Source organism: Chaetodon auriga, chromosome 16, assembly GCF_051107435.1.
Source record: "Chaetodon auriga isolate fChaAug3 chromosome 16, fChaAug3.hap1, whole genome shotgun sequence".
NCBI classification, from domain to species: domain Eukaryota; kingdom Metazoa; phylum Chordata; class Actinopteri; order Chaetodontiformes; family Chaetodontidae; genus Chaetodon; species Chaetodon auriga.
In genome coordinates, this window is record NC_135089.1 from 24535227 (window position 1) to 24557381 (window position 22155).

A 22155-nucleotide genomic window follows, 5' to 3' on the forward strand; every position below is an offset into this window, starting at 1 on the left:
TTAAGCATCGACTCAGGAACAAATGGTTTTCAGTGTACAACACAGTATAATTTCTCAGATGTTGACATTATTGAGCATGGCAATAATAGCCTCTCATAGACTGTTAATCTACATGGCACAACTTTACCTCTGTGTCCATATGAAAACGGCAGCTGTCGGCATAAGTAGCATCCTCTGTTTAGCCTACTTATCATCCGGCGCCAGTGCGGATGCAATGTCATCCTGTAGGCTCTGGATAAACTTTTCTGCGTTGGGGACCGACGTGAATGAATGTCGCTGCTCGTTGTGTGTGACTGCCAGAATGGCCGGGTAAAACATTCCATAGCGAAACCCCATGGATTGTAGCTGCCTTTTCACCGCATCAAAGAGCCGCTGCTGCCGGTGTGTTTCCACTGAATAGTCTGGATAAAATCTGACGTTGTGGTTTTCAACCTGCACGTCTCTCCGTCTTTGGGCTGCTCGCACAACTTTTTCTCTTTCTCTGTAGTTGAGGAACCTCATAATTACCATTCTTGGTTTTGGATCTTGGCCAGCGATAAGTTGTCCTATCCGATGCGCTCTCTCTATGACAGGTGGGGTGGGGAAGACATCCATGCCGAGAACTTTTGGTAGCCATCCTTCAGAAAATACACACGTCTTGACGCTCAGCTCTTTCAGGAAGGCCGATGAGTCTTCAATTGTTGCAACGTCCCGTATTTCCCTGCTCTTCTACTCTCTTTTCCAGTGTGGCACATTTCTCCTGCAGTTTTTTAATAGTGCTGTTCATAGCGTCTACGTTGTCCTCAGCCCTCCCAATTCGGTCTTCTGCTTCTGTAATCCTGTTAGCTTGGCTTTGTAACTCACTCTTGAGTCCATTTATTCCTGCCAGCACATCCTCAAATTTCTTTGAGAAGTCCTTTTGCATTGCGTGTATGGCGCTAAGAACTTCAGTGCTGGACTCTTCCTCTGCCCTTGCCTCCAGTTTGTCATCTTTGCTAGCAACAACTGAGCTAGCACTAGCTTGCGAAGTAGGAGCTGGTGTTGATGTTGCTGATTTTTGCTGAGTTGTTTTCTGTGATTTCCCGACCATGGTGTTGTCTGGTGGTGTATCATTTTAAGTGTGTGTTAAGTTTAAACTGTTTGTGGTCTCATAAATAATCAGTTTAATGAGTCAGCTTCGGAGCCTCACCGAGATGTGTCTCACTAGCGCCATGCCATAACCAGAAGTTTACTACAGATTGTTTGATCCTACTACTCTGTTACATGTCAGGATGAGGACATGGCTCTACAGCAGGAAGATGATGAGGACGACATGGTAGACGTTATCTGGCGGCAACTCACTGCTTCGTGCCCTTGGCTGGGGGATGTGGACCAGGCTGTTACAGATGGTCTGATCCGGGTTTGGAGACGGGTGGTGGACCGCATCTTTGGCCTCTACCGGGTCTCCTGCCAGGCGTATTTTACCTTCCTCAAGCTCAATGCTGGACAGGTGAGATCTTGTGACTGTGAAGTAGTGTGCTTACTTTTGAAAACCATGACTGGGAGTGAGGACAACTTTCTGTTTAGTCCAAGTGGCAGCCTTGAAAAATAAAGCCAATGCAGAAGTGCTAAAAATTGCACTTCCTTGAATAGTAATGTGGGGCTGGCTCCAAAAGCAATTCAATCTCCACAGACCCATATATGAAAATGACCAGCTTTGCAGCAGAAATAATATTTACAGCTTGGTACAAAAATGGTTTTGGTCTGTATAGCTTATTTCCCCATTCATCACAGCTGTACAGGAGATCAATTTTTATATAACACTCTCGTTTAAATTAAGGCCTAAGTCCTAATTATAGTTATGGGTATGGCAGCTTTGATTGATGGCTTTCCGCTAGGCTTCATTCAACCCTCCTCAACTCTAACAACACTTGACCCATTTTTGTATTAGGTGGATATCCAGTGTGTGGTTCAGTCCTTCAGGCTGTGTCTGTTGTGTGTTTTAGGTCCCTGTTGATGAAGACGACCCTAAACTCCTGCTGTCCTGTCACAACAGCAAACAGAGTAATGACGATGTGATCGTCATGGCAACGCTGCGTCTCCTCCGTCTGCTGGTGAAGCATGCTGGTGAACTGAGAGAAGGGCTTGAATTGGGCTTAGCCTCCACCCCTACAGCACCCTGGAGGGGTATGTCATACTGCAAAATAATCATTCACATACAATATGAATTCTTCACATGTCAATTGTGCCTGAAAGTTTGCTTCTCTCTCAGAGGCATTGCTCAGGTCATGTGTGACCTGTATGTGTCCTGTGTGCAAAGGAATAAGTTCACATTTAAAGTTTTAACCTGAACTTGCTCAGTCACTCTTGCACCAATTGTATTGTGATTACATATATCCAGATGACCAGAAAAAGAAACAAGTTGGATGCAGAAGCCTTTTAGAGGCAGGAAAAGTTTAATTTTGATTGGCTTCAGTCAAATGCAAGCATACTCAGAATATTCCAAGGAAACACATAGCAGATTCCTTCATGTTAGTGTTACAATAAGTAACTGGTAGATGTAGTGGACCCCTATTAACTTTTCCAAAAAACTAATTTTAGCAGCTTTTTAATTTGATATCTTTACACCTGTCATGAGGAACATTAAACTGCTAGCAAACTTCATCAGAACTGCTTGTCAAATGGTCAGCTTCAGAAACCCTGTTCTCCCACACCTTTCCGATGTTTGAACTGTGGAGGCTTTGCACCAATTTCTAAATTTTCCCAAAACTTAAACCCACTTCATATAATGTGGCCAGGTGTGTTGAAGTGAGAAAGTAAGCAGGGTTTAAGATTCTCTCACTCTGAAGCTCTCTTTTTGCATTTCTGGCACAATTATATCTGTTAATAGTGGAATCCAATGCCATAAATGTGTGCTGCTATCCCTGTGTATAAATGATTATTGCAAGCTGCCCCTTTCTATGATGACCAGCTTTTCACCCTGCCTTCAACTGTAAAGGTAGAGTGCAGTTTTAAACACCTTTGCCTTCTGTTGTAGTCAGGCAGCATGTCATTCAAACTCATTCTTTTCTAGGACCACCCAGCCCTTGCTGCTGCCTTTTATATTCTCATGTGTTGTCCTCCTCAGGTATCATCCCCCAGCTTTTTTCCCGTTTAAACCATCCAGAGGCATACATCCGCCAGAGCATATGCAGCTTGCTGTGTCGAGTGGCCCAGGACTCCCCACATCTCATCCTCTACCCTGCTATTGTGGGATCACTCTCCCTCGGAGGAGAGGCTCAGAATCCAGGTGTGCTTTATTGCTGTTGACCTGGCTGTGTGTAGCTTCTTAAGGGGTTCTGAAAGTCTTGTAAATGTAAATACTGTAGATCTATTAATTGATGATGATGATGTGTTGACAGGGAGTAAATTGCCATCAGCTCTGCCCACCTTCTTGGGCAGCATGCAAGGAGAGGGCCTGGTGGAGGAGGAGCAACCAGACAGCAGCGGGCAAGAAGGAGCTCCAAAAGAGCTGGCAACCTTCTGCTCCAGTCAAGACCAGGCCATGATGCAGGACTGTTACAGCAAGATTGTGGAGAAACTGTCCATTGCAAACCCTACCATGGTTCTACAGGTTTGTACCGGCCTCATGTTGGAAGTATTCTTCGTCTTAAGATCACCGTGTTAGAGGCTTTAGCTGTAAATAATGATGTGTAATGTCAGACACAGCAAAATAACAGCATTACCCTGTGCTCATGTTACTTATTATATCAGCTGTAGCCAAAAAGAAGACCCAAATGACCCAATGAGGTGGTAGAGGGGTTATCAGTGGGAGGGTGTTGGTGGTTGAAGGTGGGGCTGTTTGTGGACAGAGTTCAGCAGGGTAATAGCTCAGGGGAAGAAGCTTTCCTGTGCCTTCTGGTGTGGGAACGGAGGCTCCTGAACCTCCTGCCAGATGGTAGGGGGGCAAACAATCCATGTTTGGGTTGGAAGGTGTCACTGCTAATGCTACGTGCCCTTGTTAGACACCGCTTGCGCAAGGTGTGACTGCAGCCTTCTGTTTTCCTGTAGTCCACGATGACCTCTTTGGCCTTCTTGGTGTTGAAGGTCAGGTTGTTGTCGGCGCACCACATCACCAGCTTCTGAATCTCATGCCTGTAGGCTGACTTGTCATTGTTGATGATGCCTTTCACTGTGGTGTCATTTGTGAACTTGATGATGGAGTTGGAGCCATGCACAGGCACGCAGTCTTGGGTGTCGAGGGAGTAGAGGAGAAGGCTCAGCACACAGTCCTGTGGGACACCAGTTTTCAGGGTCAGGGTGGCATTGTGGTTGTCTAACCTAATAGACTGGGGTCTCCTGGTCAAAAAGCCCATTGTCCAGTTGCATGGAGAGGTGCTGATGCCGAGGTCACTGAGTTTGTTGACCAGTTTGGAGGGATGACTGTGTTGAATACTGAGCTGAAGTTGATGGACAGCATCCTTGCGTAGGTGTTGTTGTTGTCCAGGTGTGTCAGGGTGGAGTGTAGTGCTGTGGAGATGGTATCCTCCATCGGCCTGTCTCAGGCAAACTGGTGGGGTCCAGTGTGGTGGGAAGACAGCATTTGAGGTGGGCCAGACCAGCCTCTCGAAGCACTTGGTGATGATGTGGGTGAGTGCGACGGGGCGGAAGTCATTAAGGGCCACTGCAGCTGACTGCTTCGGTACCGGAACGATGGTGGTGGTCTTGAGGCACGTGGGGACTGCTGCCTTGGCCAGCAACAGGTTGAAGATGTCAGTAAAGACAACAGCCAGCTGTTCTGCCCAGGCCTTGAGCATGCGACTGGGTACGCCATCAGGGCCAGCAGCCTTACGGACATCCACCCTGCTGAGTGCAGCTCGCATGCCGTAAATGGAGAGCGTGAGGGGCTGTTCATTCTTCGGTAGGGAGCAGTTTTGATGGCTGGTTGTTTGTTGTCCCTGTCGAAGGGCGCATAGACGTTGTTGAGCTTGTCAGAGAGTGAGGCATTGCTGGTGCTTTTTAGCTGATAGTGGCTGGGATGCTGTTGTTAAGCCACGTTTCAGTGAAAATCATGATGTTGCAATCCATAACATTGTCTGTGATGTGATCTGAAGTTGTGGCTCATCCATCTTGTTCACCAAAGACCAAACACTGGCAATGAAGATACTGGGTAGCGGGAGCTGGTGCAGGGTTAGCCGTAGCTTAGTCTGTAGACCTCCACACTTCCCTCTCCTTTGTGTATGATCTCGACACCACCAAGGGCTGCTTCCAGTCGGCAAGCTGAGTCACTTGATCTTGCTGTCCTGGCGATCTCTTGGGGGGAGCTGAAGTTTGTTGAATACAGAGCAAATATAACAAAAATGCATATGGTACTTACTGTAGCTTTAAGTCCTGCTGTTATATTTAGAACAGAAAACTATGTCACAAATAGAAATTTTCCTTTGACAGAGCTCAACAATGCACATTTAAGACCTGTTTAAGAATATACACACACACACACACACACACACACACACACACACACACACACACACACACAGAATAGGACTAAAAACTGTCAACTCTGGCCACATGTAGGGCCTTTAGATTCATGCTGTAGTCTTGAAAAGCTGCTAACCAGTCCTGTGTGTTGACCAGGTCCAACAGCTAGTGGGTGAGCTGCGCAGAGTGACCTTATTGTGGGATGAACTGTGGCTGGGTGTGTTACAACAGCAACACATGCATGTCCTGCGTAGGATCCAGCAGCTGGAAGACGAAGTCAAGAGGGTGCAGAACAACAACACACTGCGCAGGTGACTCACTAACTTTGCTTGATGCATTTACATACTTTGTAAGCATGTGTACCTTATAGGGAACAGCATTTCCTGGTTTAGACCACTGCCATTTCTTCTTTTTTTGTCCCCTGCAAATTTGCAAAATATGCAAAAATGCAAATCTGTCTGGGTTTTTTTTCCTCAACTCAGAGTGACAGGATTGTCTGTCAGGATTGGCAGAACAAGCAAAGTTCCCTGTTTTTTTCCCCTGGTAAAATAAACACAGCCCTTTGCAGGAGAAAATTGTTTTCAGAATGCTCTTGGTGCAATTTTTTCCCTTTTATCTGTGGGGGACAGTATTCAAACCTCTACTGGGCATTGTTGTAAATATACATTATTTATCTTTGTATTTGTCTCATCTAATTGTGAAATCATAATATTCATAAGGGCATATAAATACATTGTCCATTTGTGATGCAATGATATACTTTTTTGTTGTAATCATATGAAATTGTTTAATATTCAGTATTTATAATATCCACAGTGACAACTGTGCCTGGAGGCATCATGTACGTGTGTACATAGGTCCCAGTATCATGAATGTAATATCTTAGAAACGCCTTGAGACAGTGTCTTCAAATTCGCCTCAAATCTTCACTTTGGCGGCGGCACGGTGGCGCAGCAGGTAGTGCACGTGCCTCACAGCAAGATTAGTAGTCAAGGTCAATGTCACTGTGACCTCATATTTGTGAACATGAATTTGAGAGGTCATTGTAACCTCACAAACATATTTTTGGAATATCTAATAGGATAAAATAATGAGGTGATAGCATTTTATATCCAAACGGTAATAGGTTCAAACCCAAAACACTTTTCTGGCCATTATTCAACATGGTAACAGTAACAGAAGGGCAGATTGTGACCATTTCACATTTGGTCGGATACTGAATTAGTGGCACTAATCTTGGGTGCCCACCTTGAAACTGTGACAGTTGTTTAGATCTTCTGTGCTGCTGGCTGAAATATGTGTGTGAAGCATTCACATTTTACAATTTGTAGCTTCTTTGCAGAAAAATCCATATTTGAAGCGTTGCAACTCACCCAAAGCTCAATGTTTTTGCTGATACTGAGCTTCAGTTGATTGTCATCGCACCATGTGATGAAGCTCTCTATCAGTCAATTTGGACAAGGACAATAAATGACTGAAAGTTGTGAAATGCTCAAAAATCACAGGAAAACAGGCTAACTGGTAACAGGTAATAGAGAGTGTCTTGATTGGGTATCAAAGAGGCATTCTAGAAAGGCTCAGTTGTTCACAAGCAAGGATGGAGCCAAGATTTGGCAAATAACCCAACAGTTTCCACTGGGCATGGCTGTGTTGCATTCCAGCTGTGACATGGTTTTGTTCTGTCCTCCACTTGCCTTCATACCCCTGGGGAGGTGGGATATGATGCCTGCCAGATTTTTTTGGTTTACTCAGATTTTGCTGATTTGGTCATTTTTCCTTGATGTTTGTACTCCACTACGAGGGTGGAGAGCTACTTCTTGAAAGCGGCACTGCACTTGATGGAGTCACAATCATTGTCTAGAATTGGCTCAGTCAACTTCGATTGCTCCTTTGCAGCCAGAAAGCAACGCAGCTATGTCCGGTGTAATTTGTGAGTAACAACATTTCTGAATGCATGATTGTAAGGAATTTAGAGATTACACCTTTTACAATCTGTAATATCAAAAGATCCAGATCTAGTCTCTTCACTTCAGGGGCAAGGCTGAAAAGATTGTGGACCTCTGTCTGGCACAAGTCTGGTACATCCTTAAGAGCAATTTCCACACACTTAAAAGTACAGTTTGCATTTGCACATGGCAAGACAGAGCTCACTCTTTTGAGAAATTAAAAGTTGAATTGTTTAGCTATAATGACCACTGTTATATATGGAAACACCTCACCCCTGTGTTTCTGTCCCAGCCTTGAAACACAGGGGTGGCCACATCATGTTGTGGGGGTACAAAATAGATGTCATCATGAGGAACAAGAAACATCTCAGGAAGGTAAAACTTCACCCAAATTTGGTAAAACCAGAAAGGTAAAACGTCACAAATTTGTAACAAAATGGCTCAAGGTGTTGGAGTGGCCATCACAAGGCCTGACCTCAATCCAATTGAAAATTTGCAGGCAAAACTAAACACCAGATCAGTCAGGAGAAATGAGCCACACTTACAGCAACTTATTGTGAGAGGCATGGTGGAAGGCTAGCTGAAACATCTGAGTTTAAGAATTTAAAGGTAGAACTACGAAATATTAAGAGATTTTTGTGCAGAGAGAGACTAAACTCATGATCCAAGGCTGGAATACATAATACAAACCTCTATTAAGCCACCTGTGAAAGCTATATTTAGGATGCTCTTAACATCACAATTGCCTTGACAGTGAGCCTCAGTGAGCTTCTGGGTTCAAATTGTTCTCGATGCTTGGTCCTGCCATGCTTGCTTGCAAGTCTAGTTACACTCTTTGCTTTGCTGCAGGGAAGAAAAGATTGCCATTATGCGTGAGAAGCACTCTGCTCTGATGCGTCCCGTGGTTTTTGCCCTGGATCATGTATGCAGCATCACAGCAGCTCCAGCAGAGACTCCACATGAAACGTGGTTCCAGCAGACCTACGGTACTGCAGTCATCTCTGCCCTGGAGCGACTGAGAAACCCTGCCAACCCCGCCAACCCTGCCAGCAGCTGGCTCCCCTTCAGACAGGTGTGTGAGTGCTGGTGCATTCTATACATCAGTACAATCATTATTCATTTTATAAAACGAAAACTTTTTGCAAGCTTGAGCAAGTGCTGTGTGTGTTGGTTAGATCATGATGAGCCTGCAGCAGCGTGCTCAGAAACGAGCCAGCTATCTGCTTCATCTGAATGAGATCAGTCCTCGTTTGGTCTCTATGACCACAACAGAGATGGCCCTGCCAGGCGAGGTGTCAGCATCAGATGCTGTCACCATACAGAGTGTAGGCAACACCATCACCATCCTGCCCACCAAGACCAAGCCAAAGAAGCTCTTCTTCCTGGGTTCGGATGGACACAACTACCCGTACCTTTTTAAAGGTAGGAGACCAGTTCACAGCAGTGAATATAGGTTGGAAATAAAGAGATGGCAACTATGTGCATAGGCTCTGAAGCTACATTTTGTACCTGTAAATCTGATCTACAAATCAGAACTTGCATCTTAAATGTATCTGGTGTAGATATTGTAATCCCTTTCAGAACAGACAATACAGTTGTACTTGTAGGAATAAAAATATAGTGATATAATGTAGCACTTGTTGTGAAGCAGAGACACTGAATGAAAAGAAAGAACAATGCAAAAAAAACTAGAAGTTTGTTTTCTTTTGAAAGAAAATCTCAAGTAGTTTCTGAATTTGCAGACAGGTTTGGTTTTATTTGTTCAGGTTTTGAGACCTCTTTCCAAAAAGTCCAAAGTAGTTTTAATAAAATTGTTCAGTGACATCTGTGGATTGTGACGGTTTGCTGTGGGCATGTGAGCGGGAAGTTTCTTTTAGGGCGCCAGCCAGGTCTCTCTCCTGACACGTAAGATGTTTGATTTAGTCGGTCAGTTAAGTCTTTACCTATTGTTATTTTCATTTAACCCAACACATCTCTTTTCCCCACATCAATACACACAAAGGTAATACATTTAACTATGCACACCTTCACTCATAAAAAAAAAACCTGAGCAACACAAAATCACAACACCACAAAATATTAAGGTTAATGCAAACACAAACACAAAGTCTTTTCCCAAAACAAAAAAAAAAAATGAAGAAACCCTTCAGGACAAAGCAAAAATTCATAAAGAACAAAAAGCGCCTCAGTCCGAGTAAAAAAAAAAAAAGACTCGGTACCTGAGTGGTATTTGTCAGTCAGTCTTTGTCTTTGTTTGAGGGCTTCCAAACTGCTCCGGAGGGGTGGGGTTGCTGAGAGCGAGATGCAGAAAAAAAGGGGAATGAGGAAATGAATGAACTGAGGGAGTAAGCGTACTCGCTAACTTTTAATAATGGAGATGAATGAAAACATCCATCAGGTTACCTGAGAGGTTATGGCAAAAGGGACGGAGATATGAAGATGTGGCAGGAGTGGATGTCAGATGAGGTCCGGGTCGCAACTGAAAGATGATGATGTGGATGAATGAATGAATTGCCGTTTGAGGTCGGGGTCGCAACTGCAGATGGTGCGGGAACGTAGCAGTACGAGGGGTGAGGACTAACGGCTCACTTTTCTGTACAGGAGTTCCGACACTTTGTGCTTCTCGCTATCCGGCATCAAACTAACTCTGGAGGTGGAGATTTTTTATAAAGTGGCGCCATCAATCCTCGGTGAATCGGTGCCGCACAGTGCACCCAGGGGGTGGTTACGAGGGCGTGGGCAGGCTGGCTGTCACAGGATCTCTGTTTAAACAAAAAAAAAATAGTGAAGAATGTCAGTAGTGCTGAAGTAGTGAATAAAATCTTGTCTCTCTCAGGTCTGGAGGATTTGCATTTGGATGAGCGCATCATGCAGTTTTTGTCAATTGTCAACACCATGTTCACCAAGATCAACCAGCAGGAGCAGCCTCACTTCCATGCCCGCCACTACTCTGTCACGCCCCTAGGAACCCGATCCGGACTCATCCAGTGGGTGGATGGAGCCACACCACTGTTTGGCCTCTACAAGCGTTGGCAACAGAGGGAGGTTGTGCTGCAGACTCAAAAGGTAACTCCCCAGTACTATGCTGCACTGAAAAGTAGTCAGTAGTACATTGGATCATGTGAACAGCAAGAATTTGTTTACCAAAACTGCACCAGGCCGTTTTCTGACTATCTTTCCCATTAAAACCCCTGGGCCATTGCAGTATAGATATTTTAACAAGTTTTGACATGTTTTTTGTCCTGACCAGGCCCAAGACTCATACCAGCAGCAACCAGTGCCTCCAGTACCCCGCCCTAGTGAGCTCTACTACAGCCGCATCGGGCCAGCTCTGAAGGCAGTTGGCCTCAGTCTAGATGTGACACGACGAGACTGGCCGCTCAGCGTCATGAAGGAGGTGCTAAAAGAGTTAATGGAGGCAACACCTTCCAACTTGCTGGCCAAGGAGCTATGGTGTTCTTGCACCACGCCAAACGAGTGGTGGAGGGTCACTCAGGTAACCATGGCTGCTCGTGATTTAAAAATGATGAATGGATGGATAATGTGTGGTGTGACTAAAACAATTTCCTCAACTGTTGTTTTGCCAATTCTTGAAACTTTGGCAAAAACATGTCCCACTAAGAAAATCGACAATTCTGTTGGAAATTAATAACATTTTCATGAATAAAAAGAATTAAGGTTATAATCAGGGGGGCCTTTGCACATATGTAAGGCTCTTTTATAGGCTTATTTTTAATTTTTATTAATTTAATGATTATATGCTGGCCCATTGCCTACAAAATCAGTTGTCCTTGGATAGGAGATAATCATTTCAACTTGATTAAAAAAACAAAAAGTAATAATTGAATTGAATAATATCTTTACCACATGAAAGAGTACATTGTAATATGTATTAAAAACTACAAACAGTGAGTTTTGAACAATATTTACTATTATTTTGTGGTTGCTCAAAATGTGTCCCACATATTTGTCACCACCGTCAGATATTTATAAAAAGCAATAAAATCAGGCAACTACAAGGTTAACTATATTCCTGAGGACCCTATTTTCAAACCTTCAGCTCTACTGCATGCTTCCAGATCACTCAAGCTCCTGTAAGTTTGCTATTTTCTCTTAAACTTGTTCATATTTTTGGACACTGCTACTGTCACAACCATAACTGAAGTAGCTAGCAACAGAGGAGAAACAAGATGGCTAATGTGCACAACTCATGCATATCATGTGAGATAGTAGGTTTTTTGACACCACCTTCAGACATCACCACCGTCAGGTTTTCTGTCTTATGGTGGTGACGTACAGTCTGACGGTGGTGACAAAAGCCTCCAAATGGTCTTCAACAGAGGCTAGAATATAATTGTTGATCACAATAAATACCGATATAACCTGTGATGTTTCATTAACCTCTTTTATATTTGTATTTATGTAATTCCCCCTGTATTTCTTCCATATCGTCCAACCCTAGGGGATGAGGTGTGCCTTTCTCTCACTCTCAATTCACTATTATGTCATGTTCATTTGGCTTATGTCATTTGGGATGCACATAGTGCACCTACTATCTACCTATATAGCACATAGTATACAATATCCCTTGTAGGCTATGCATCTCCAATGACTAAAGCCAAATGAAAATGGCATGACAACATTTAACCAAATCCAACATTCACAGCATTCCCCTCAATTTCATAGTCATAACACTGAACTTTGACTTTATGTATTTTAGGAAGTTATGGCTAGGCAGCAGCTATCAGTGGAGGAGAGAAGGAGAGGAAACAGGAAATATCAAAAGAAGCGGAGAGAGAAAATACACAGTGAGGCAGAGTTAAAGGAGGAATATCTCAGAATGGAAAGGCAAAGATGGAAGAAGAGGGTGGAGGAAGGGAAGATAAAAAATATCAATGACTTGAATGAAAGGGAAAAGAGAAGTCAGATAAAGGATTGGAAACGTAGACAACAAGAATCAAGAGAACCTAAGAGAAAGGGCTCAGATCACCCAGAAACTCCTCCCAGACAGTCCAGTGGATCAGGCCATACACGAGTCAGCTCGAAGTAGGCAGGCTATAGCAGGAGAAAGGGAAAGAAAGAAAACAAGAGCAAGATATTCTAGAGTGATGAAAGCTATGAGAAATAAACCTCAAGAGGTAACAAAGGATAGGAACAAAATGAAAAAGCGTTGGTTACGAGAACAAGCTAGGAATAAAAATACACAAGAATCACCAAGAAAAAAAACAACAGAGCAGCTGCTGCAGGGAAGCCATCTTAAAAACCCCTCCATCAAGAAAACTGCTGTTCCACAACGCACTCATTCATGAATTGAAACAAAACAAGTCTGCCCACAAGAACAAGAACTTGACTCTGTCAAGCAAGTTCTCAAAAAATATTGGCTAATTCACCAGACAAGGCAATTTGGCATAACATTTTACACACTACGGAAGAGGAGGCTTACTGACAAAAAACCTACATACATTCAAACAATTACTCAGAAGGTTCAGGATTTCTACCGTAATGCAGCACGAATGACAACTGACAAACAGGACACAATCACACGCAAGAAAATAAAGCATCAGAGAATGATTCTCACTGATTCAGTATTGAACCTCCACAAGGAGTTCACCAAGAAGGAAACAAGAGTGAAGCTCAGTTATTCATCCTTCTGTGCCTTACGTCCATTCTATGTCACAGCACCAAAATCATCAGATTGTAAGACATGTGAATATCAGTACCATAAGAATGCTAAGCTCATGCTTGAAATGCTAAGAGAAAATGGTGTCGTCAAGACTAGCAAACTGGAGGATAGTTTTGAACTTGTCTGCTGTTCACAGACAAGCGAGGCATGTCTTCTGCGCTCCTGCACCCGGTGTCTCCTTAAACATACACTTCCCACACCACAGCAAGACCAGACCAATGTTGAATGGCAGCAATGGGAACGGGTTCAGGATCAAACAGCAGAGGGGCTCCAATTCAACACAAGACTTGTGATGCACACGGGCATGCTGGGAGAGCTTCTCCAACAATATGAAGACAAACTGAAGACAGAAACAACAACACACGTGTGCTCAGTTCAGAACCAGACCAGAGAATACAGGAGCATGATCGAGAAGTGCAATGATAGCACAGTAATTGTGCATGTGGACTTCTCTGAGGCATGGAAATGCAAGTATAGTTCTGAGGTACAGTCATGCCATTTTGGTCAGAACCTCCCACAGCTCAACCTGCACACTGGCATGTACTATACAAAAGAACAGAAGACAGGCGTTTGCACAATATCAGAATCCAAGCGACAAGATGCGTCTGCCATTTGGACTCACATGGAACCAGTCCTGACAGATATTTGTTTAAAGTTTCCAAAAGTTGATACTATTCACTTTTGGTCAGATGGCCCCAGCAAGCAATACAAGAACAAGAACAACTTTTCTCTCCTCTGCAGTGTCCCTCCAACTCTAGGTTTCAAGAGAACAACCTGGAACTTCTTCCCCACTTCACATGGAAAAGGAGCCCCAGACGGCATTGGACGAACTGTGAAAAGGACTGCAGACAGCCTTATACTGCGGGGTAATGACATTGTGAATGGGAATATCTTCCATGAGATGGTTGGCAGAAGCCTCTGCAGCACTAAGCTGCATATCATTACTGAAGCTAACATGCAGCCATATGATGCACTCCTTTCTCAACCACTAAAACCTGTACCTGCAAAAAGGAAACTCCATCACGACATACCAACACACCGAAATGACTCTGAGATCTATTGCAGATCACTGTCCTGTTTCTGCAGTAAGCCACAGATGTGCGAGTGTTTCAGCCCAACAATATTCCATTTGACTGCCAACACACCCAGGGTACAGGTTGAGGATGATTGTCCTATACCAGTGCAAAAGAGGAAAGGTCCTTTGGCAGTGTTGATGGAGGAAATGGAACAGGAGGAAAGTGAGCACGAGCCAATGGAGCAAGAGCCACTGACCAAGAGTGGTCCTGATGGGACTGTGACAGATCTATCTGCTGATGTAGTTCATTGCGGAGATTGGCTTGCGGTCATTTATGACCAGAACTGGTGGTTAGCAAAGGTTGTCACTGTGGATGCTGATCATCAAGATGTGGAAGTGGAATTTTTCCACCGTCATGGGCACAACACACAATTCTATCCAAAAGGAGGTGGAAAGGATATGTGCTTCATACCATTTGACCATATTCTTGTCAAACTTGTGGAAACGTCATCACCAGGTCACGCAAGCAGGACGAGGGAGATATACAAACTGTCTGCTGAAGTCGTGGACTACATAGAGGAGAAACATAAACACCATAAAGTTAAATGAGTGGTGGAGTGATGTAAAACAATCAGGGAAAACTCACAGGAGTTCACAAATGAATTATTTTTATTATTATTATTATTATTATTATTATTATTAATATTATTGTGCCAGATGTGTTTTGTGGTATTTACACAGAATGCTTTCTGTATTTTGAAACATTTAAGTTTATGGAAAAGAGACTGTAAGATGTAGTTATTCATTAATCTGTTCTTCACGTCCAGTATACAGTTTATAGTCTAGTTTACAGAAGAATATGATCAATATTATTTTATTAGTGGGGGGTACTACATGACATGACTGCATGGTCAGTGATGAATTATATCTTATTGCTACTGGTAATGATTTCTTTTTTACTTATGATTAAGGGGTACTTTTATTAATGATAGGCTATTGCTGATTGAACCTTTATGTTTCTTATTGAATGTTTGCCACAGTGCTCACAATTGTTATTTGTTATCTGTTCAAGTCCAATGTACAGTTTACTGTCCAGTTTACAGAAGAATATAATGTATTACAGTGCCTATCATAAGTATTCACCCTCTTGGATGTTTTACACTTTTATTGCTTTCATAAATCATTCATGGTCAATAAAATTTGGCTTTTTTAACACAAAAATTTATTGGAAAAAACTCTTTAATGTCAAAGTGGAAACAGATTTCTACAAAGTAATGTTAATGAAAGAAAATTATATAAATGAAAATAATTGTTTGCATAATTATTCACCCCCTTCAAGTCAGTATTTCGTAGATGCACCTTTGGCTGCAATCACAGCAGTGAGTCTGTGTGGATAAGTCTCAATCAGTCTTGTACATCTGCCCACTGCAATTTTGCTCCGTTCTTCTTTGCAAAACTGCTCAAGCTGTCAGGTTGCGTGGGTATCGGGCATGAACAGCCCTTTTCAAGTCCAGCCACAAATTCTCAATAGGATTGAGGTCTGGGCTTTGACTCGGCCACTCCAGAACATTTACCTGGTTCTTTTTTAACCATTCCTGTGTAGCTTTTGCAGTATGCTTTGGATCATTGTCTTGCTGGAAAATAAATCTTCTCCCAAGCCATAGTTCTCTTGCAGACTGAAGAAAATTGTCCCCCAGGATTTCGGTGTATTTTGCAGCATTCATTCTGCCCTCTGTCTTTACAAGCCTTCCAGGTCCGGCTGCTGCGAAACATCCCCACAGCATGATGCTGCCACCACCATGCTTCACAGTGGGGATGGTGTTTTTTTGGTGATGTGCAGTGTTTGGTTTCCGCAAAAAAACATAATGTCTTGTCTGATGGCCAAAAAGCTCAATTTTTGTCTCATCAGACCAAAGAATCTTCTTCCACTTGACCATGGAGTCTTCCACATGCTTTTTGGCAAACTCTAGTCAAGATCTAATATGACTTCTCTTCAACAGTGGCTTTCTCATGGCCACTCTCCCATAAAGCTTTGACTGGTGAAGAACCCGGGCAGCAGTTACTATATGCACCGTCTCTCCCATCTCAGCAGCTGAAGCTTGTTACTCCTTCAGAGTAGTCGTAGGGGTCTTGGTGGCTTCTCTCACTAGTCTCCTACTTGCACGGTCACTCAGTTTACGAGGGCGGCCTGATCTAGGCAGATTCGCACAAGTGCCATATTCCTTCCATTTCTTGATGATTGATTTCACTGAACTCCGGGGGATGTTCAATGCCTTGGAAATTTTTTTGTATCCATCCCCTGAATTGTACTTCTCAATAACCCCTTCCCTGAGTTACTTGGAGTGTTCTTCTGTCTTCATGGTGTAGTGGTAGCCAGGAATACTGATCAACCATTCTCTGGACCCTTCAGACACAGGTGTTTTATACCTCAATCACTTGAAACACACCCACACCACTCAGATCACACAGGTGATCTTCATTTCACTAATTGTGAGACTATTGGCAACAATTTGATGGACCTCTATTGAATTAGACCATTAAATTAAAAAGGGGGTGAATAATTATGCAAACAATCATATTTCTTTATATATTTTTATTTCATTGACATTACTTTGTAGAAGTCTGTTTTCACTTTGACATTAAAGAGTTTTTTCCAAAAAATTTTTGTGTTAAAAAGCCAAATTGTTTTGACCATGATTGATTTATGAAAGCAATAAAAGGGGAAAACATCCAAGGGGATGAATACTTATGGTAGGCACTGTATCTTATAAGTAGAGGGCACTAGATGACAGTTAAAGATAATGTCAGTGATGCATTGTACACTATTCCTACTGGTATTGACTTCATTTTTTACTATGATGATTTGATATTTGATGATAAGGGCATGGGGTACTTTTAAAAATGATATTGCTTAGGCCTTAGGCCTATATTCCTTGAAAAATGTTATAACAGTGCTCAGGATTGTTATTTTTTGGACCAAATAGTTCAATAAAGTTGTTAAGCAAGAAGCCATTGACTTGAGTGGTATAAATTTTGGAATTGGATGTTGTAATGAGGCCACTGTCACCACCGTCAGATTGGTGTCACCACCGTCAGTCCTAAAGTCACCACCTTCAGAGGGAGTTTTATTTGTTTTAAATGAATATGCTTATAATGTTTCTTCAGTGCCGTTTAGTTGTTAAAGTAATAGTCTCTTTTAATACAAAAATATATTTGTTATATAAAAAAACATTACTTTTTCCATTTAGGTTTAAAGTAAACGTATGACATTCGATCTTTTAAAGGAGTATACGTGAAACAGTATAAAAAATGAACAAAAGTGAATATTCAACACTTAACAGCATATGTGTGTACTAAGAATGCCAGATAATGATTTAAAAACTCTAAATACATATTAGACCAAATAAATAAAAAATTATTTTCCTTTTATTGTGTCTGACGGTGTTGACAAAAACAGAATAATAACTAATAAAAAAAAAAAAAAATGAGGAGGTCTATGATGACATACCTTCAGATTTTGTAATTTAAGTAACATTTAATTTTCAAAATTAAAACCTGTTTTATCCAAATTCCCAAGAATCAGTGGTTTCTTAAACATGACCATAGCTTTTCATTTCATTGATCACTATTAAAAGAACAGTGGTATGGGATCTTCAGAAATGTCATCAATGATGAAAGTTCAGTCTGTTTTTCTTTTTCTTTGATTCTGCAGTCGTACGCCAGATCAACTGCTGTCATGTCGATGGTGGGATACATCATTGGCCTTGGCGACCGTCACCTTGATAATGTGTTGATTGACATGACCACTGGAGAAGTGGTGCACATTGACTACAATGTATGCTTTGAAAAAGGTCAGTTTCAACTTTTTTACTTACTTTACTGTGTGTTGAGTCAGTTGAATCAGAAGGACATGAAGAACTGCTTTATGCCCAACATGTAGACTCTGCTTTGTCTTATGTGATTATATGTCCGTCTTCATTTGCCGATTAAAGTGATGTGTGTAGCATGTCATAAAATGTACTCAATTATGAATAACTGTGTGTCTGTGTCTGTGTCTGTGTCAAGGGAAGAGCCTGCGGGTGCCAGAGAAAGTCCCATTCAGGATGACCCACAACATTGAGACTGCTCTGGGAGTCACTGGGGTTGAGGGCATCTTCAGACTGTCCTGTGAACAGGTTCCTGTCATATCGCACACTACTTAGACCCGATCACTTTCATACTGAATTGTGTATACGCTATACTTACAATTCAAATCTTGATCTGTAATAAAAATGTTTGCTGTGTTTTGCAGATAGTTGCTGCTGAATAAATGCTGAAATCAGTTGTGTCATTTCAGGTGGTTCAGATGATGCGCCGGGGCCGAGAGACCCTACTGACTCTGCTGGAAGCCTTTGTCTATGATCCCCTGGTTGACTGGACTGCTGGGGGGGAGGTGGGCTTTGCTGGAGCAGTATATGGAGGAGGAGGCCAACAGGCTGACAGCAAGCAGAGCAAGAGGGAGATGGAGAGAGACATCACACGCTCTCTCTTCTCCTCCAGGGTGGCTGAGATTAAGGTCTCATCTCATTAGTTATTAAATGTGTTATATTCGCCAGTGTTGTGCAACTATGCTGTGATAGACATTTTGAACATATTGAATTGAGTTGGATTGAATTTTCTGAGCTTCTCTAACGTTTAATCTTATTGAATCTTTTATTTATTTGTTTCATTTCAGTAAGTTAGTGGAGAACTTTTCAAGAAATTTGTGGATATTTTCTAAGTCTCTAAATTACAGCTGACCAAAGTTAGGCCTGTGGGCAATACATTAGGGATTTGGTTTTGGCCTCTGACCCACCATTAAGTTTGAGTTTTTGCCCTTCAAGGGAGAATGTTTTGGCAATCCTGGTTGAAATGGTGATTCAGGATTCATCAATCTGACTAAAATTGAATTCAGGAGGAGACAATGAATGTCTTCTTTTTTGATGAAGCGCTCTAGTGGAGGCAAGAAGGCAGCAAGGTATAGACTGGAGACCAGAGGTCAGACCAAGGTTATGGTTAAACTCTGGGAAATAAAATTTCTACTTACAAAACCTCAGGGAACTCAAGATTCATTGAAGAACCACACACAGATGAAGCAAAGCATTTGAGGATTTTGAGTGATTGGTGTACTGTGTGGACTTTGTGCAGGTGAACTGGTTTAAGAATCGTGACGAGATGCTGGCAGTCCTGCCACAAGTGGAAGAGTCCGTGGAGGAGTACTTGGTCCTGCAGGAGGTGCTCTGCCAAGGGGAGAAACTACAAGCCAAACTTGAGGAGGAGATGGCCTTCCTGGAGGGAGCAGAGAACCATCCGGACCATCTCATCCTCACCCTGGAGCAAAGGTCTGTGACAACACAATACTCATTTACTCCAAATCCATGTCCATTTAAATATGTATGAACGCGCACACACACACTCACACACACGTATGTGCAGTTCTTGGAATTGGAACCGATGCCCCAAGCCACATGGACCAAGAATTCTAAGTTTTTAGCCATGCTCAATTGTTCAAGAAAATCTTCTCGTTGGTGTTCAATGAAATCATCAGCAGGAGTCAGAGTTCTGGGTAGCAAAGATTTTTATGTCGACAGAAAAGGAGAGTTGTTCAACATGCACACAGATACACGTGAAGAGCTCTGATCTAAAATGGCTGGTGTGTCTGCTTTTATACAGTTGAGACTGTACTTGTCCACGCCTATTGTCCATCCTCTAAACATTGTATGAGTCTTAATCTTAATACACCATTAGGTAATGTCTCAACACATATTAGCAGATGGCTTTTTCTGTGTCTTATTACATTTCCCATTCCAGATGCTCCCTAGTTACTAGGACATCCTTGGGTCATGTCCTCTTTTTTTTAGTAATCTCCTTCAGACAGATTACACCAGTATTTTCCTTCTTTGGTCTTGCTTTTCAGTTTTGTCTAAGTTATTACTAGTTCCAGACACCATTATTTCTTGGCTGTCACTTGATATTTTTTAAAAATAATAGTTTTATGCAAGTGCACTTAGGATTACATCAAGATCACAGTGAGGTTACAAGGACAGAGTTCATAACACAAAATCACAGTGAGGGTACATGGACAGTTGGGTCGTTTTCACACCTGACCAAGCAGACTCGGTTCGATTGGGGAGCTGAAAGTCGCAACATTGTTGCATTTATCACTTGTTTCAGTTCTACTTTCACACTGTGATTTCTAAAGCGCACCAAACTTTCTGAGCAGCATCAAGTGGTTGAAAGGGGCGTTTGTCGATTGGACAAAGTAGGAGGGGAAATCCCTCCCTCCTGGCCCGGAAAAACAACAGTAAACATGGAACACCATGTGAAGTTGGTTGTTTTGGGGATGGTGTTTCTCTTTACGTTTCAAATGCACATGGCTTGGCAAGCGGTGAATATGACCGCCTGGTAAGGCAGTGAGGCATGGAGCATTTCGCAGTGTCACGAATAAAAGAGAGGTGGCACCGGAGGAGAAGACTGAGGAGACGAGAAGACTGTTGACAGACTATGGGTTGTTGGTGTTGCTACACAGACGGCGGGCAAGGTATGTAACCTCACGGATTACAAACGGGTGGACTAGCTGTCTTGTATTGTGCTTGGTCACATTATTTTAGGGAATGCTACAGCGTTAGTGAACACAACTGTTTCTATAATGCTATCGTAGCTTGTCAGGGAGCATTGTTTTTGTGAGTGGATGTCAGAAGTAGTTTTATGTGGTCATCTGAGCCTATTTCAAGGAGAGCTTTGAGCTTCGTCTGACCACGTGTGCCCTCTTGCCACATTTGTTTTGGTTTGGAGTGCGCGCTGTACTCCCTCTACCCTAGATGCACTGCGTATGCACTGTGTATAGCATCACTAAGTACATTTGGTCCTGTGTTTGGTCTGGTGAGCTTTCACACTGCATACGAACCGAACCAGGGTTCACTTGCAAGCGAACCGAGACCCACGTTTTCAGGTGGACCAGAGTTCGCTTGTTTGGTCTGCACCGGAGTTTGGATGAGCTATCACACCTGCCCAAACAAAGCGGACTATCTGAGGAAACGATCTCTGGTGCGTTTAAAGCGGACCAAACAGCTCTGGTGTGAAAGCGACCTTAGTTCATAACAGGGTCACAGGGAGGCTACATGGACAATTAGTTCATCACAGCCATTTCATCCTGATTAACTCATGTCCTTCTCCGTCGTACTAATGTACTTTCCTTAATCTAAAACAGAACACACATGACATACATGATTTATTCTAAAGCACTGCAACATGATATCTCTTCATCATCACATATCTTTGTTAGAAAATTATACTACACAGTGGCATGGCAAGTTAAGGCATCCCATGTCAAAATGTCTGTTACTGTAAATAGTTAAGTGAGTAGAACATGGAGTGATCTCCAAAAGGCATAATGTAAAAGATTAAACATTCTTTTCAGCATTTTAAACAAGATTGGTGCAATATTTTTGTTTTGTTTAATTTCAGAGTGAAAAAAAGGCAAAGGGGGGCAAGGGGCACTATGCAAAGTTTGGGCAAGAGATTTGACCTCTCTTACCTGAATTGATAGTGCTATGCTTTGATCACAATCATTATCAGGAAAGGCCAGGGGATGCAAATTTAAGAGTTTTGTAAATACTGTGACTCTTAAACTTTGACCCAACAATCAGCAGCCATGGCTCCTTTAAGCAGCGTTCTAGCACTTCGAAAACTAAAATGATTGATGCCCACTATGCACTAAAAGGCTATGAGAAGATAGCAAAGTGTTTCCAGGTAGTTGTTTCTGCAGTTTGTTATGTTATTAAGAAATGGCAGTTGACAGGAACAGTGGAGGTTATGGTTATCTTTACTTGCTTAGCTATGTTAGGTAACAGAAATTTTGACCAGGGATATCCATTATTTGAATGCCACTGTATATTTGTGTATGTATGTATGTATGTATTTATGTGCGTGTGCGTGTGTGTGTGTGTGTGTGTGTGTGTGTGTGTGTGTGTATGAGAGAGAGGTGTTGATTTAAACCAATTCAAAAGACATAAATGTGGCCCTGGGACACATTCTCAAGTGTTTAATTTTGATCAATTAATTTTTTAGATTAG

The 22155-nt window shown here is 42.4% G+C and overlaps 1 protein-coding gene across 1 annotated transcript in view; it reads left to right on the forward strand.

Moving 5' to 3' along the window:
• smg1 (SMG1 nonsense mediated mRNA decay associated PI3K related kinase) overlaps nt 1-22155 on the forward strand; it is a 148023-nt gene that overhangs the window by 71661 nt on the left and 54207 nt on the right. Inside the window, exons 34-46 of the mRNA XM_076751852.1 lie at nt 1250-1468; nt 1965-2145; nt 3086-3247; nt 3360-3571; nt 5575-5729; nt 8214-8436; nt 8540-8786; nt 10201-10430; nt 10615-10860; nt 17775-17913; nt 18128-18237; nt 18399-18617; nt 19229-19422. Coding sequence (XP_076607967.1) covers nt 1250-1468; nt 1965-2145; nt 3086-3247; nt 3360-3571; nt 5575-5729; nt 8214-8436; nt 8540-8786; nt 10201-10430; nt 10615-10860; nt 17775-17913; nt 18128-18237; nt 18399-18617; nt 19229-19422 — 2537 coding nt within the window. The remainder of the gene's footprint in view (nt 1-1249; nt 1469-1964; nt 2146-3085; nt 3248-3359; nt 3572-5574; nt 5730-8213; nt 8437-8539; nt 8787-10200; nt 10431-10614; nt 10861-17774; nt 17914-18127; nt 18238-18398; nt 18618-19228; nt 19423-22155) is intronic.